At 33.3% G+C, this 18,051-nt stretch overlaps 1 protein-coding gene across 9 annotated transcripts in view; it reads right to left on the reverse strand.

The window, feature by feature from the left end:
• foxp1a (forkhead box P1a) overlaps positions 1-18,051 on the reverse strand; it is an 84,755-nt gene that overhangs the window by 26,105 nt on the left and 40,599 nt on the right. For 5 of the 9 annotated variants that reach the window (XM_087305907.1, XM_087305904.1, XM_087305909.1 and 2 more), the window contains 3 exons: positions 7,955-8,092; positions 5,622-5,711; positions 5,249-5,375 (listed from right to left, as the gene is read on the reverse strand). In XM_087305907.1, coding sequence (XP_087162033.1) covers positions 5,249-5,375; positions 5,622-5,711; positions 7,955-8,092 — 355 coding nt within the window. 9 annotated transcript variants of the gene reach the window in all.

The following is an 18,051-nucleotide window of genomic DNA, read 5'->3' on the forward strand; positions in this document are numbered from 1 at the left end:
TACAATTATTGGGTCTATTTTTAACCAGCCACCAGCCATAATGAGCATTCAGTCCTGCAGTGGCCATCTTGAGAATTGGGGAAAACCCATTTGAGCCGCTCGTGAAACCGGGCAGCAGTATCACTAACGGCATAATGCCAGCTTCACACAGGATGCAGAAAGCAGAAGTGTCCAGTTTATTACCAATGAGTCAAACACAAAGCAGAAAAATCACAGGCAGTCTTGAAAGTGATGTTTATAATAGTGTCACTTGCACAGGCACAGCTCTTTATAGCGGTTATTAATACTATATGGGATATATAAATATTAAGCACACTGTAAGGTGAGCCACATTAAATCTCTCCCTGCTTTCTTCTCCATTCTAGGATGAAAAAACATGCGTGTTACATTACTGCATGACTGTTCTCAATCTTTCTCTCTTACATAAGTACCAAGACAGAAAGTGTCATAGGCACTGCATTATGTACAGTATAAATACTGTTGCAGAAAGTTAGCCGCTAGGATTAAATGTGCTTTCTGGTTTTTATTTTCTGTCAAAATGAATATCAGGTATTTGGCCCATGTTTTTAAATGGTTGTTATGCCTGTCTATTCATAAGTGATAAATAAAGACTTTATTTTATTTTAAGTTGTCAAGGAAATATTTTATTTAATTTACTTAATAGTACACAAATTAAAACTAAGACATCACTAACTGGACTTGAAAGAATAAGAACAACACAAATAATAATAATAATAATAATAATAATAATAATAATAATAATTATCTAGTTTAATAATTTCCATCCAAAATACCAGACATACAGTTTAAGTCAGAAGTATTAGCCCCCCTTTGATTTTTCTTTTTCTTTTTTAAATAATAATGTTTAACAGAGCTTTAATACTAAAGATTTGCACAGTATTCCCTTTAATATTTTTCTTCTGGAGAAAGTCTTATTTGTTTTATTTCTACAAGAATAAAAGCAGCTTTTAATTTTTTAACACCATTTTAGGGACAAAATTATTAGCCCCTTTGAGCTATATATTTTTGGATAGTCTACAGAACAAACCATCATTATACAATAACTTGCCTAATTACCCTAACCTGCCTAGCTAACTTAATTAACCTAGTTAAGGCTTTAAATGTCACTTTAAGCTGTATAGAAGTATCTGGAAAATATCTAGTAAAATATTATTTACTGTCATCATGGTAAAGATCAGATAAATGAGTTATTAGAAATGAGTTAATAAAACTATTCTGTTTAGAAATGTGTTTAAAAGAATCTGCTCTCCGTTAAACAAAAATTAGGGGAAAAATAAACAGAGGGGCTAATAATTCAGGCGGGCTAACAATTCTTTAGCTGTATTTTTAACATAATAAGAATTCAACTTTGTATTTATGTATTATTTTTATTGATTATCTATATAAAAAGATACACGCATATAAATAAAATGATGCAAAACAAAAAATATTTGCATAGACATTTACATTCAAATATAATTTGTTTCATATACATACATATTTTATATGTAAACATAAATAATTATTGATTCCCATATATATGCAAGTATCTGCGTGTTTATATACATAAACAATATACACCGTACACACACACAGGTATATTATGTAAATACAAACTTTACTTTGGATGCAAATAATGTCTATGCATAAAATAATTAAAAACTATAACATTAACAAAAAAAAAATGTATTTCAATGGGTTTTGTCACTTTAGCAGTCACCTCTTAAACTCAAGTGTTAGTGTTTTTTTTTTTATCTTACTAATTCACTCCGAAATAAAATGAGACCTTAAAATTGCAAAATATAATTGTGATTTAAAAACATCAGTTTTGTATAACAACATACATTCAAAAGCAACACATTCCTGTGATGCAGAGCTGATTTTTGTCAGTCAGTTTCTAATTCAGAAATCACTCTAATATGCCAATTTGCAGCTCAATAAACATTATGAAACTTTTCTTCTTATTATTATTGTCAATGCTGAAAACAGCTGCACTGCTTTATTTTTTAAGTTACTCCAATTCAATATGGATGCTTCCATTAGTCTCACAGCACAGTATCCTATAACGGTCACCATAACCATAGTTATTTCAGTAAATGAAAACTAAAGCTAAGACTAAAACTTTTGGTTGAAATGTCCCAAACTATAGTATGTTGAAAATTGTATGTCAAAGGTTCCCGGACTGTACTATTAATTTTGGTAGAAATTCAAAGCGTAGAACGGTCCAATCCATATGCTAACTGCTAATATTGCCCAAAATACATTGCACATTGGACATTAAGAAGTTTGTGTAAACAAACTACAAACACAGAGGATGCAACCGTCAAATAGAGAGGCTTAAAGATGTTTTAATGACCAATTATTCACATCTTACCAACTTGAAAATATCTGAATCACGTTTTCAGTGTTATATATTTTATCTGCAACAACAGCGCAAACTTATATAAAGACTTGTTTGGGGATTAACTTATCCAAAGACATAACTGAGCAACATAATGAGGACATAATATATGCCAAAACTTGGTAACTCTTCTTTACACACTCAAAAGTATGTACTTTTTCTTCGCGAAAAGGGTGCACTTTTAGAACATAGTAAAAGGATGCGAACAAGAATGCACCATAAAACTAAACAAAAATATTAACAGACACTAAAAAAACTCTGAAATAAAATTATAATTAGCAGAAATAATCCTTTTCATAATTAATTAAATCTGACCTACGGCTATTTAGAGAAACACATGTAGATGCATATTTACAGACACATCAGCCAAACACATGATTACATTTAAAAACAACACTTACATAACATTCTATAGAAACAAAATATGTCTAACTTTTCTTCATTAGCTAAAAAATGGAAACTAGACATGTTTAACTACATATACAGTATGATCTTTATCATTAAGAAGATTGTCTTTATGACAATATAATGAGTTTATCATAACGTTTTCTTTTATTTGCTGCATATGTATGGTTTTGGATTCAGTGATCGTTTAAACAACCACTTTAATTTTTTAACCAAGAGATTTTAACAAGAGTTAACCTAATACATGCAAACATTAAACAGTGCTTTTGTTGGCACAGGATGTGTTCTACTCTGTTAAGCTAGCATTACCTGAAGCATTAACTAAAACTGAAACTAAATCCATAAATAATAAATACATTGTCTCATTTGTTAAGTATCCATAGGGGCAAGAAGTGTTCTTGTTTTGTGCATTGTATTGTCATGTTAAGTGCATTTATGAGGCTAAAGGTGACTTAACCACATGTGTGGACAATGAAAACATCTAATTAAGGCTACACAATATATCATTTCAGCATCTATGTGTGCGCAATGTGTGAATCTGCAATTGTCACATTGCAGTAGGGGTGTCAAAATGAACTGTTACTTTGGTGCACCGTGATGCAGATGAGGACAATTATGTACTGACTTCATTTATCTCCTTTGTGCAATGTCGCAGTAGAATACTATGGCGAAGAAGGCGAGGGCGAGTAAATAAAATGCTCCTACTACTTAAAAGGTAGATAATTATATGCACAATTCAACTGCTTGTGAGTTTGCTGGTAAGTCTTTCATTGACACTGAAGAAGGCACAGCACACGAGCCGAGAAATGCTGAAAAAATCCTCTCTCTCTCTCACTTTGGACATTTGACCCGCTGGCATGTTTGTGAGGTAACTTTTCCTCTCCTCCTGGCTGTTATACTTGTGCATCCAGACACGAGCGTGTCTGAGGTGCGAGCTTTCTCCACTGAGTCTATTATGGATCACCTGTCATAACCACGAATCATGCGCATATAGACTTAACCGCAGCTGTTCTTCCCGCATCATTCATCGGTAAACAGCACTTTCATTTTTAAACATTCTGTTAAGCGGGTGAAGACAATGACCAATCATAGGGGTTTAAGAACTCGCTTGACAGTGTTTAAAATGCAAGCGGGATAATATTTACATTAGTTTATTTGGTAACACTTTACAATAAGGTTCATAAGTTAATGCATTTACTAACATGAACTAATCATGAACAACACATGTACAGCATTAATTAATCATAATTCAACATTTACTAATGCATTATTAACATTCAAGTCCTTGCTTGTTAACATTAGTTAATGCACCATGAGTTAACATGAACTAACAATGAACTACTGTATTTTCATTAACTAACGTTAACTAACATGAACAAATGCAGTAGTAAATGTATTGTTCATTGTTTGTTCGTGATAGAAAATGCATTAATTAACATTAACTAATGAACCTTATTGTAAAGTGTGACCGTTTATTTGCTATAAATGCTAATGTTGTCTTCTGTGCATGTTTTGAAGTTTTGTTTGAAACATTCAGAAAGAGTGTTTTCTTTGAGCAAGTCAAATTAAAGATACAGTACATAAATCATACTGCTTGTATCAAAGGAAAAAATTGCATTACAAATAATATATAAATTTTAATATATTTATAGATTTTAATTAAAAAAATTGTGCTTTAAAGAAAAAATCTAATTATGTATGGAAAGCATCGTCAATGCACCGTGATGCACCAAGATATCAAATTAAACTGAATCAATGGCATGATAATTGTAATTGAACCGTTAGACTAGTGTAGGTTCACACCCCTACATCGCAGGATATGCAAAGTTGAATTGAAATTACAATATCCAGGAACCAGTTTAGAAATTGATTTGCAGATTCATAGCAAAGTTTGACCCTAATAGAGTAAAAGATTTTCACTTGGGTGTGTTTTTAAGATCAAGAAATCAAACTAATTTCAACCAAGAAAGTCTAAAGTTTGCGGTTTAAAAAAAAGATTGATTGTATTTATTTATACATTAAATACATTTGAATAATATTAAAGTGTTGTTCTTTAATGCTCTTATGCTTCACAGAAAAGCATAAAGCCCTAAACAAATAATTATCTTAGTTGAATTTTATTAATACATGCTTTCAAATTGTTTGTTTTATACAGATATGAATTCTTTCTTTGATTTATTTAGGTCATTGATAATAAAGTTGTATTGATATTGCAATATTTACTACAGAAAAACAAAATATCGCATTGTCAATTTTTCCAATACCCAATATAGCCCCAACATCTAATTCAATCAAATAAAAACAAATTGATCACAAAAAAAAAAAACATTAAATGAAATGACCTAAAACTAAACTGAAATGATCAGCCAATTTAAATAAAATATCAAAATAAACACACAATTTCAAAACGCAAAACTCTAGACAACCTGGATGTGTTCTTACCCTGAGGCAGTGCGCTGGCCAGAGCTGACGGGACAGACAGCAAGCCCTGTCTCTGCAGGTTGAGCAGGTGCTGCTGCTGAACGGAGAGTAACTGTTGCTGTATAGCCATCTGCTGGGTCATCATCTGCTGTGAGGGATACAGAGAGAGACAGACACTTGAGGCTCACAGTACAGTCCCTGCTGGAGCTTTCATTCACTCATAGTATTGTGGCGCAGCCGGCACTTTCACTCAAGTGTGTGAAGCTGCCGCCCCCACAGTGTCTTCACTTGCTCGCAGTCCCGTGAAGCCGTCAGAAGACAGCAATGTGGCATGTACAGACAGCGGAGGACATGGGTAGTAAATGGCTCATGTGGTATATTGTGATGCTGTTACCTCTTTACTCGGTTTCCCAGCATGCTGTTGCTGCAGGAGCTGCAGGTGGAGCTCCTCTTGCTGTTTCTTGTAGAACTCCTGAAGCTGTTGCTGAGACACAGAAGGATTCAACAACACATTAACACTAGAAAACAACGTCAATGAAAGTTAGTTTAAGCATTAGTAAAGGATCATCGCATAAGCTCAAAACAAGTTAGTTAAACAACAGCTGTTGTCAGTTCTACCATTAGCTTAGTCAACGGATAATGTACGCGTGTCAATCGATTAGAAAAAACACTCACTCAACCACTTTCCTTTTGGCATAGTCCCTGATTTTATCAGAGTTCACCACAGTGGAATGGACCACCAATTATTAGGAAATCAAAAAAATGTTTTGTCTAGTAAACATTTGTTAAATAAGGATTATTTTGACATCATGTACACCACTGTTTCTCAACCACGTTCCTGGAGGACCACCAGCTCTGCACATTTTATATGTCTCTTAATCAAATGCACCTGATTCAGATCATCAGCTAACTAGCAGAGACTGAAAGACCTGTAATGGGTGTGACAGACAAAGGAGACATGCAAAACATGCAGCGTAGGTGGTCCTCAAGGAATGTGGTTGAGAAACACTGATATACACCACACTTTACTTATCACAAACTTAATTGAGTTTCTTATGTTAAATGCTAAACAATATATTTTTTAAAAAATGCTAAAAATGGCTAGCCACTGACTTTCATAGTATTCGTTTTTCCTACAATGGATGTCAATGGTTACATGCTTACAGCTGACTTCAAGATGTATTCAAACTCAAAGGTTTGGAAACACTTGTGGCTGTGTAAACTGAATACATTTGCATTTTTGAAAATGAAATTTAATTACTTTAAGCTGCAAAACTTAATTTGTTACCCCTTACTCTCTTACCTATTTTGTTTACTTTTCTGACTTGAATGCGAAAAAGAGGCATTGGGGGGAAAAATAAGGTTGGAAAGCAGCAGCTTTTATTTCTGCTATAAAAGCCGCAAAACTACACTGCACGCTAGTGATTTCTGTTAGTACTTTTTATTTTTAGCTACTTTTTTATTATTTGCCTTTAAATCAAAGCGTGATTGGTAAAGTTTAAGTTTTGTCTGGCTTCATCACTTTAAAAACATGTCCTATAATATTTATGAACCGTTCTTGTTGCCTGTTATGGTGCGTTGACAACAGACGCGGATAAAGCATCAAGCGTCAGTGATTTAGATGTTACGTCAATGCAAAGCTGCAAATAGACATCCAGCGGTGCATTTCACACGAATGAAGAGGCGTGAATGATGCGATTCGCACGACTGAAGCAGGTTAAGCAGTTTGCACGTATCGTTTAAATTGAAAAATCTGAACTTCAGCGAACATTCATATTGCATTAACCAATCATGAACTTGCTCTTGTAGGGGCGTTATTACAACATAGTGCCTGTTGTAGGTGTCCTGAGGGGAAATCCTCTTGCCGACACCGAAAACAGCTCATCAAACTATGCTCGGCTCAGTCAGAAGCACTGCTGAAAGCTTCCATCATCCATCATCCAGGTACAGTTTCTGGAGGAGTTGATGAACTCACGGAGCTGGGTGCACCTCTAAAATTATCAAGTGGACTCAGACATGGCGCCAAACAAATCTACGCTTTTTTCAGCCTTCCTAAAGCACATAAGCACAGCTATTCTCTCAATAAAACCCTTGTTAGCCATTTAGCAACAAAGCTGGAGTCACCAATCAAAAAGAAACCCTGTCCATGGCATAAATCCGCTTCTATTGTGAAGTGAATTTGATGTGCGAATGAAGCAAGTAAACTCAAAATGTTCAAGTGTCTATTTACGCACGGATAACACGATTTATTCGCACAAGCCCTATCTGGTGTGAACACAGCATTAAAATGCAGTTGACAATAAATATCTACACCTTAAAAGCAATCTAGTTGAATACTGCACAGTTGTAAATGAATAGACAAAAACACATTTTAACTTCAGGTGTAAAGAGGGGCCACAAGCATCATTCCTCAATATAATAATTTGAAGCAACGTGATGATGATGAAATGAAGAAAGTTTCATCCATATAAAACATGGAATCACTATATTAATTGCAGTTAATTTAAGATCAATATTTACGTCAACATCCCAAATTCTTTTAATACAATACAAAATAAAAAATAGTCAACTTCATCTAAATAACTTGTATCTCTACCGTTCGAATCTTTTGAGTACAAAAAAAGTTTAAAACCACTGCCCTAAGTCCATAAAAAGAGTTGTGGTGCTTATATTCTGCGGCACCAACCCTGAATAGAAAAACATTGGTGTGTTTGTGTGTGTGTTTACCTGCTGTATCATGAGGGCCTGCTGTTGCTGCAGTAGCAGTTGGAGCTGCTGAGGGCTCAGGACCTGCTGTTGGAGGATCTGCTGCATCTGCTGAGGGGTGATGGCCTGAGGAGTGATCATCCCCGCTGATACAGACACCTACAGGCGCACACACACACACACACACACACACACAAACACATACATTGCTTACATCACTTATCACACCCTACTGGTTTATTAGGTTTGTCATAATGCCAAACCTGTAGTAGGCAACACTAGTGTAACTGCAGGACATCAATGAAACTTTGAAATCTTTTTTACAAAATTCATGTTAAAAAATCATATAATAATCAGGTTAATTTAAATAAAAAAAAAAATAAACTAGATAGATGGATATAATAAAATGTTTTATACAAGAAAAAATCTCAGAATGTATAAACTTCAACAAAAATTAAATACAAATTTAAATAAAAAATATAATAAAATTAATAAAATAAAATATTTTATAAAAGATAGAATCTCTAAAAATATATAAACTAATAAAAACTAAATACAAGCTATATATATATAGATTAATATTTATATATATAAATGAAAAAGTAAACAAAATGTTTTATACAAATATTATAAAATATATCTATATCTAAAAATATATCAACTTTGATAAAAACTAATTACAAACTTATATTTAAAAATAAAATAAAATTAAATAAAATATTTTTAATTAATTATTTTTGATTAATAAAAAATAAATATTTTGTATTAATTTATACAAGAAAAATCTCAATTTATATATAAAATTGAATTGATTTTAAATTTGATTTTATTTATAAAAATATAAATAAACTTTAATAAAAATTAAATACTAACTTAAATAAAAATAAAATAAAATGTTTTATACAAGATAAAATCTCAAAAAATACAAACGTCAATAAAAATTAAATACAAATTTAAATTAAAAAAAGATTATATATATATATATATATAATAAAATAAAACAAAATAAGATGTTTTATACAAGATAAAATCTCTTTATATTGGGAAAAAACTGAAAATAAATGTTTAAAAAGGAAAATAGCAATATAATATCAGAATATAATCAAAAAAGTAAAAAGGAACTATTGTTGACGAATAATCAATTAATTCTTGGCAGAACTTGACAGAAAAGCAGGTCTTAATGTCTTATCAAGCCAAGCGCTGTCTATTGTTATTTAATAATGCTGCAAATTAAAACTGCCAATACTAGCAACATCCAGATTGTTTAAAGGATATTTTGCCAACCATTTTAAGGAGGCTAATATAGTTCTTCTGGTTGATTTAATCAAGATGAACAAGACTTCTGCATCTGCACACCTTGCAACGTTAGCGAGATCAAGAAAGAAAACGCAAACTCCAAGAACAAAGCACTTTCCACAAAACCCAATTTCAATTCTCATCCCCAAGGAGAGTAAACACTTTGAAAAACAAGTGAACAGCTAAAAAGAGATACCAGAGTAAGACTGTGCCAGACCTCTTTGTATATTTTATTGTTTAGACATTCGGGGAATAGTTTCCAAGTCCTCTGGGCCTCAACGGTCAACATCAACAAGACCACATAAACAAATACACAACCAATTTCAAAATAACAAGGCTTACAGTCCTCAATAAAATGCAAGGACGAACCCTTCTGCCTGCAATTGGAAAAACGTCTTCGGCAGGCATTCATTTCAGTTATCTCGGTTTAATTTGCCCATAAACTGAGGCAAACAAGCAGTCAAGATTACGAAAGACAAATGCATTATTCATTTGTTGACAGCAGCTCAAAGACTGACATTAAAAATGCTACCGACGAAAACAGAAAAACAAAAATACCCACAACAGAGGCCAGCGTTTTAAATGTAAATGCAGTGGATTCACAATGAGTTAGTCCATGCATCACTTGGCCTCAAGCAATTACCACATCTCAAGCCAAAAACACACACACACACACTCACACGCACAAACACACTGTGGCTGCTTTTAAGATGTTTACAATAAACATAAACAGAATAATTAAAGTCACATTTACGGATTCGTATAAATAATACATGCTGGGAGTACACAGCAACTGTAAAAACAAAACTGGAGATTGCATTTTAATTAAGTCTGCGAAACACAAACAAACACACATTTCCAGTAAAGAAGTCTGTGTTCAGTCTCATATAAACACACTGCTGGACTGAGATACTGACTCTATGAGAGAACAATAACAGCTGACGCTTGTGCTCTCAAGCCTTTCCCATACAATGGGTGTGTGTGTCTGTTGATCATGGCACTAATCCTGAACCAAAGAAGAAAAAAAAGCTTCACCCAGAAATGCTCATTTAGACATCTATTTGTATGACTTTCTCTTTTAAGGAACACAAGAAGGAAATATTTCGTTGAATATTTGTTGCCTTTTTCCCCTTGCTCCTGATTACAATACATCTAACCTGGTTAATTTCAGTGCTTGAATGTCTGTCTTCAAAGTAATTACAGATGCTTATGATTTCAAAACAGATACAAATGCAGATATAAAAATGGAATTTATGTTACCGCTGAAAGCCACAAAATCAGGCAAATTTGGGATAATAATAATTCAAAAGTATGTTTGTAGTACAACTACCTAAACATAATACGTCTAAAGCTGGTTTTTCACCATCATGCTGAACAAAAAAAAAAAAAGGTCACAAAAGCAAATACATTTTTTTTGTTATTTCTTTTTGTTATTCTTTCAAAAAGTTTGAGAAAAATCCAAAATCTCAAAAATATATAAACTTTAATGAAAATTAAATATGAATTCGAATAATAAACATATAATAAAATAAATTAAAAATAAAATATTTTATACAAGATAAAATCTCTAAAAATATATAAACTTCAAAAAAACTTAAATACAAATTTAAATAATAAATAAATATATAATAAACTAAATTAAATATTTTATACAATATAAAATCTCAAAAATATATAAGCTTTAATAAAATCTCAATAAAAATTTAAATAATGAATATATAATAAAATACATAAATACATTTGTAAAATACATTTATACAAGATAAAATCTAAAAAAATATGTAAACTTTAATAAATATTAAATACAAATTTAAATAATAAATGTTTCCCAAAGATGGGTTGCAGCTGGAAAGGCATCTGCTGCCTAAAACGTGCTGGATAAGTTGGCGGTTCATTCTGCTGTGGTGACCCCTGATAAATAAAGGGACTAAGCCGAAAAGATAAAGAATAATAAATATGTAATGAAGTTAAATATTTTTATACAAGATAAAAATTCTAAAAATGTATAAACTTTAATAAAAATTAAATACTAATTTAAATTATATAAATATATAATAAAATGTTTATACAAGATTAAAACTCTTAATATTAGACAAAACAAAGAAAAGAAAAAAGAAAATCAGTAATGAAGTTAAAAGAGGAAATTAGCAATAAATTATCGAAATAGATATTAGATATTATCAAAATATATATATATATATATATATATATATATATATATATATATATATATATATATATATATATATTTGATCTTCATCATCCATATTATTGCTTAGATTACACTTGCGTTATCAAGACAAAAACTGACACATTAGTATTACATACCAGAGAGTTCAGTTATAAGCACCACTGTGGAAAATGAAAGCGTACTGACTGGACTGGATTGACACAGAATGGAATAGATAAGCCAAGAGTAGTTTTAGAGGTTGGCGATTAATCAAAATAACATAGCATAAATGACTGATCACAGGGATCCCACCCCTATTGATCACATCTTTGATTAGGGCTGCACGACTTATCAAAAAAAGATCACAATCTCGATTCGACCCTAAACACAATCTAAATTAAGCTTTTCTACGATTCAGCCAATTAAATTTTCAAGCTCAGGAGAGAAGGGTAAAGGCGGCCGCACAAATATTCACAGTAACATTGACACCTTCAAATGGCATTAAAAGTGTCACATACTGTATATATAAAGTATAATTCACCCAAAAATGTCCTTTCTGTCATAGGCCCCGTTTACACACAAGTTTTGCTACGGTTACACCATACGTCTACTCTACGCCGGAGTTTTCGAGCCCCGATAACGGAGCATTTTGAAAAAACTGGAGAGGCCGTTTTCATTCTAAAACGCTGCTGCTCTGTCTCAGTGTGGATGGGGGGAAAACGGAGACATCTGAAAATGAAGGCGGGGCTGCCGACATTCGCCTCTCTGATTGGGGCTTTTTCCTCAATATTAAGTAGCCTACACACAGTTCAGTCCTGCATCCTCTCCTTGTAAGTTTAGACTTCGTAAGTTTGATATGCAGTGTACTATATAAAGTCAATCACATCGCCCTGGCTATGCTGTTTTACTGTCTTAACAAAAAAAAAAATGATGCGAGTTGCTAAGTTGATATTAGCAACTTAACAGACATCAAAAATGTTGAGGTGTCGTGCAGCTGCATATGACCGTCATCTTCATGCATATTTATAACAAAACGGAGCCTATAACATACCTACCTGAAAATACGAACATAGCCTCTCTTTCCCTGTTTTAATAATCAATAATGGCCATTTTAAAGGTATAACGTACAATACGTTGATACAATATAGGAAATAAAGGCAAGCGATCAGTCAATTGTGCAGAATCGGTGTCCACGGTTGCATTATTTAAGATATAAACCTAACTTATACTTGCGCTCAGCCAAAACACGTCACCTGAGAACAATATATTTAAAAGACCAAAGTCAGGGAATATGTTGTTAGATATAGACAACAAGATGAATTATATATCACGTTTAACAAATATAGTGAGATTGGATCCAACGGGAGATCCTTGATGAACAGTCCGACGTGCACAGTTCTCATATGGGTATGAGCCCAAAGCACGCTGCAGCGCATGCAAGAGTGTGTTTGTCTGTGGTCACGTGATGTGCGTTTTCTCTGTTTTAATGTAGACGGAGAGCTGTACAGAAACACTAAGTGAAACACTAGTGTGGACGCGGATCGTTTTCATTCTAAAACGCCGTTTGAAAACTAAAACGCACTAGTGTAAACGGGGCCTTAATGTAATAATGTATTCGTGGCAGCAAAATCACACCTGAGCTGACCACAAGGTGTTAATATATAATAAAACAACTGTATAATTATGAATAGTTATATTCTGCTGTCATAATTTTACTGTGAATTAACAAACAGGACATTTTGAAAGTCTGTTTAAGTACACCATGACTACAAAATTTAGCATTTTTAAGCAACAGTAGACCTACACATAGGCCTAATATTATTAGTATTGTTTTACCATATGTTTGAGAATTAACAAAAATAATAGGCTAATCATATTAACCTTTATTTTACATTTACAGAATCATGAGAAAATCGTGATCCTGATTTTAAGAAAAAGATATCGTGATTCACATTTTTGCCAGAATCGTGCAGCCCTACCTGTCACTGTCATGCACATCTTGTCAGGGAAGCATGGTTGTGAATTATTAAATCTGCTCTGAAGACGAGAGTGCAGTCTCGTGCGAAAACCTCAGACATGAAGAAACTCAGAAAATCCTCAAGGTGTTGCATTATAAACAGAAGATCTAACTGCTTTCATTGATTCAGCATGACTACAGATTCATCTCACATAGGGCTGAACAATAGATAGTTTGAGCATCGTTATCGCAATGTGTGCATCTGCAGTAGTTACATAGCAGGACTAGATTATTTACTTATGATTAAAAAATGAAGATATTATTAAACATTTTTTATAAACTTGATGACCATGTTATTTTATGTTTGATTGTTCAATTCTGGCAACACAGTGGCGCAGTAGGTAGTCACGCAGTAGGTAGTCACAGGTCGCTGGTTCGAGCCTCGGCTGGGTCAGTTGGCGTTTCTGTGTAGAGTTTGTATGTTCTTCCTGCGTTCACGTGGGTTTTCTCCGAGTGCTCCGGTTTCCCCTACAGTCCAAAGACATGTGGTACAGGTGAATTGGGTAGGCTAAATTGTCCGTAGTGTATGTGTGTGAATTGATGTTTCCCAGAGATGGGTTGCAGCTGGAAGGGCATTTGCTGCGTAAAACATGCTGGATAAGTTGGCGGTTCATTCCGCTGTGGTGACCCCGGATTAATAAGGGGACTAAGCCGAAAAGAAAATGAATGAATGAATGAATGAATGTTCAATTATGTACTTGAATACTGTTAGAGTGCCCAGAATATCATAAGAACTGTTTATTTAACTTTTATTTTTAATAAGTTTCATTTATATAAGCTTGCAATTTGTTTTATTTTATGCAGATGCACTGCACAGAAAAACAGCTGATCATGCCAGTAATTCTGAATGAATAAATCTTTCCAAATAGAGCCATTCAAATCATCTGGTGAAATTAGATTCACATCGCAATATACATCGCAGCAAAGCAAAATATTGCAATGTCAGATTTTTCCAACACTGTGCAACCCTAATCTTTTATTCATTCATTCTATTTTCTTCGGCTTAGTCTCTTCCTCTATCCAGGGGTCGCAACGGCAGAATGAACCGCCAACTTATGTTTCACAAAGGGGATGCCCTTCCATTTGCAAACCAGTACTAGGAAACACCCACACACTTTCACATGCCCACACATACACTATGGCTAATTTAGTATATTAAATTCACCTACACCCCATGTCTTTGGACTCAAATCAGCAACCTTCTTGCTGTGAGGTGACAGTGCTAACCACTTTGCCACCATGTCACCCCCTAATCTTACAGAAGGATTAATTCAAACACTCGACTGAAGTAATGAAGTGGGTTGGGAGTAAAAACATGTTATTAAAAAAGTGACATTTTCACACGCAGCACGAGCGAACATTGTCATCAATACAACAAATATCTCGACTAATATAGTCTGATTAGTTTGATTTGGGTTTTAAACGTGATTTGGCATAGCTTGTCAAGAGTACTACGACTCCGTGTACTAAAGGCTGCTCCATTTGAAAGCACATGCTGAAGATATATTAGAACTGGCTTTACTGACAAAATGCACTTTAAAATCCGCTTTGATTAATCCGCCAGCCCTAAAATTGGTTCATTTCGGTAGTGGAAAAGCGGCTTAAGTGCCTGTGAATATTACACAATATAACATTATGTAATTCTACTAAAAATATAGAGAATTCTTTTTTAAAGTTCTTTTTTTCTGGGTTTTAACCTTTAATGAATAGGACAGAAGAGAGTATTGACATGAAAGCACGGGGAGCAGAGAAAGAGGAACTATCAGCATAGGTGGGAATCAAACTCTGGAGTGCATGTGTCGACGCATTAACCACTACACCACTGGCGTTAACAAAATACAGAGAATTCTATCACTTAATATATGTCTACTTCTTGTCTTAAAAACTATTTTGATGGCAAATTATTAGATTAGAAAAAAAATGATACAATTCTAACAAGAGGTGTACTTACAAACTTTAATGCAGCACAGAATTGTCCTGAATTGCAATAAAAAAAAAAAAAATCAAGGGTTTTGCGAACATTATACTTTATATTTTTTGTTTATACAATTTATTTTAAACTACATTTCTTCATCTACATTGCATGAAAAAACAGTGTTGTTTTTAGTGTTGTTTTTCTCATTAAAAACCCCAAGCCCAGTAAAGCCCTACTGGCTCTTGATTCATTTAGTGTCGGACATGACTGAAATTAATCACTTGCTGTTCAGTAAGTGAGTCAGATTAATTCAGTAAATGTTCCAATTGATTCATTGTCGCTTTCCTGGTTGACTGGGTTTATTTTTGTTTGTTTATTGTTGTTATTATATTTCATTCTGCAAGCTGACAACTCGGCTAAAATATTCTTCTGGCGTAGTACTTTGCATTTAACAACAGCACACTGGCAGCCTCCTAAAGTGGTGTGGAAAGCCAGTCAGAGTGTATGTAGATTTCAGTTTTTGTAATTAAAAGAATATGAATTTAAAAAGGATGATAGGAGCCAGTTTTTGCTTATAAACTCTATATGTTGTTGTGGATACATGACCACACCTGAAAGGGAACAGATTTCCATGAAAAATAATTTTTCCTCACAATAATGGTTGACGATTAATAATGAATACAAAAGTCATTATTTATAATTATCCAAGTAAAACCACCTTGCATCTTATCTATATATTAGCATAGAAAATATCTAATATCTAAATATTAATCAAAATATAGCTGATTAAGTCTTTGCATGAAATTAATAGGAACATATAATCTAAGAATGACCAATATTAATAACCCAAATGAAATTGGGTAATAACTTATGATTGATGACTTTTCAAAAACAGTTTGAAAATTATGAAATCTATAAATAAAAAACCAATGAAGCAAAATAAACTATTTTAAAATGTTTTGGCAAAATACACAAATACATTTTTTTATTTTTTTATTTAGTGCCAAATGTGGGTGAGGTAGGGGAAAACAGACTGGATAGTTTTTTGAACCCAACATAACCCCATAGACACTTTTGACAACAACTACATATATCTGGGTCCAAAATATCACACACACACACATACTAGTGTTAAGTTCAACATAATTGTTGAAATAATTTCAACATAATTCTCAACATAATTTTCGTGACAAACAGGTTTTCTATAGACAAAAACTAGACAAGTTTTTATAGGCAACTTTAAAAATATACTGTTATTTTTGTTGACTATTAAAACGAGACGAGCATGTTGATGAGGGATGCATTTTGGTAAATATCCAATCAGAATTAATCTTGCTGTGTGACCCACATTTGAAAAGTAACTGGCATAGCCTCTCGCTGACCTTTAGAGAATTTAACCATTGGGGTGGACATTAAAAGGTTTTCAATCGGTCAGTCTTAAATTCATATGATCAAGGGAGTCAAGATAACAAAAATGCCTTGAAGTGAAGCGCACATATTACATATTACTTACGATATAAATTAACACTGCATATCTAATTTTTGGTCTTCAATTAAATGCTATATTCCATATTTTATTTAAAAAAATTTGTATAAACAAATGTATACAATGTTTTAATTAAATCAAACCAAATATATTTTAGTAAAATATTACAAAAATTAGTTGACTAAAACTAAAATGAATCAGAAGACTAAAATATGACAGACTAAAATTAGATTTTAGTCAAAAGATTAAGATTAAAACTAAATAAAAAATTGCTGTCAAAATTAACAGATACATACATACAAATCCGAACAAATGAAAAATGTATTTTGAGGGTCTTAAAAAATGAAAAGGTTAGCTTCAATTAAAACAGATAAAATGCTTTTAAACTCAAAATTGAAAGATCTCTTCCTAGTCAAAACAGAACTGAATGCATTACGAGGGTTAAAGTGTAAACTATACTGATTCTATCTCTAAAATCAACACAAACTGCACTTAAATATAAAAGACAAACAGCAGCCTACCAGCAAATGAGATCTTTGCTTGTGTGAGAGTTCCAAAAAGACAAACTACTATGCCTTCGAGTCTCAACACAGAAATATTTGAAATGTCAAAGCCTGAGAAGAACATAAGCATGCCAGCAAATTAATGTAAATATTCTCTCTCGGGGGCACGGTAAGCGCTGATGAGTGTTGTCTCCATGACAACAGACAAGTCCAAACATTGTTTTGTTGTTGTTATTGTTCTTGCCAGTGTGTCAGAGAACCAACTCCCCATGAGTGAGTACATGTCAACAAGCCATCGCTTCTGAAAACACAAGCCATAAATCAACAGGCTTCAGCAGCCCAAAAACAAATAGAGCCCGTTGTTATTCCCCTTCAATACCTTGAACAATTTTGGTGTGGTTCCCCGCCCAAAGTAAAAATAACATTCTTTCCTGCACTGTGCATCTGGGTAAATATAAATTGCAAAGGCAAGGGGGAAAAACACACACACACACACACAGGAGGGGAAATAGGCACAGTTGAACATAGCCTTTAAAAGACAAAGAGAAGTAATTCAGGGAATAAAATTACAGCTCAAAGACAGTGAGCCACAGAAATAAGGTCCCAGTGACCATTCAAGGCTTTCAGCCTTATGTCAGATCAAATATCACAGACCTGATGGCCATTCACTTAGTCAGTCACTCCCTCTTTAAGATCAAAAATAGACAACAAAAAAGACGAGAGTCAGGAAA

The sequence above is a fragment of the Danio rerio genome, chromosome 23 (assembly GCF_052040795.2).
Source record: "Danio rerio strain M-AB ecotype USA chromosome 23, GRCz13ab, whole genome shotgun sequence".
NCBI lineage: Eukaryota > Metazoa > Chordata > Actinopteri > Cypriniformes > Danionidae > Danio > Danio rerio.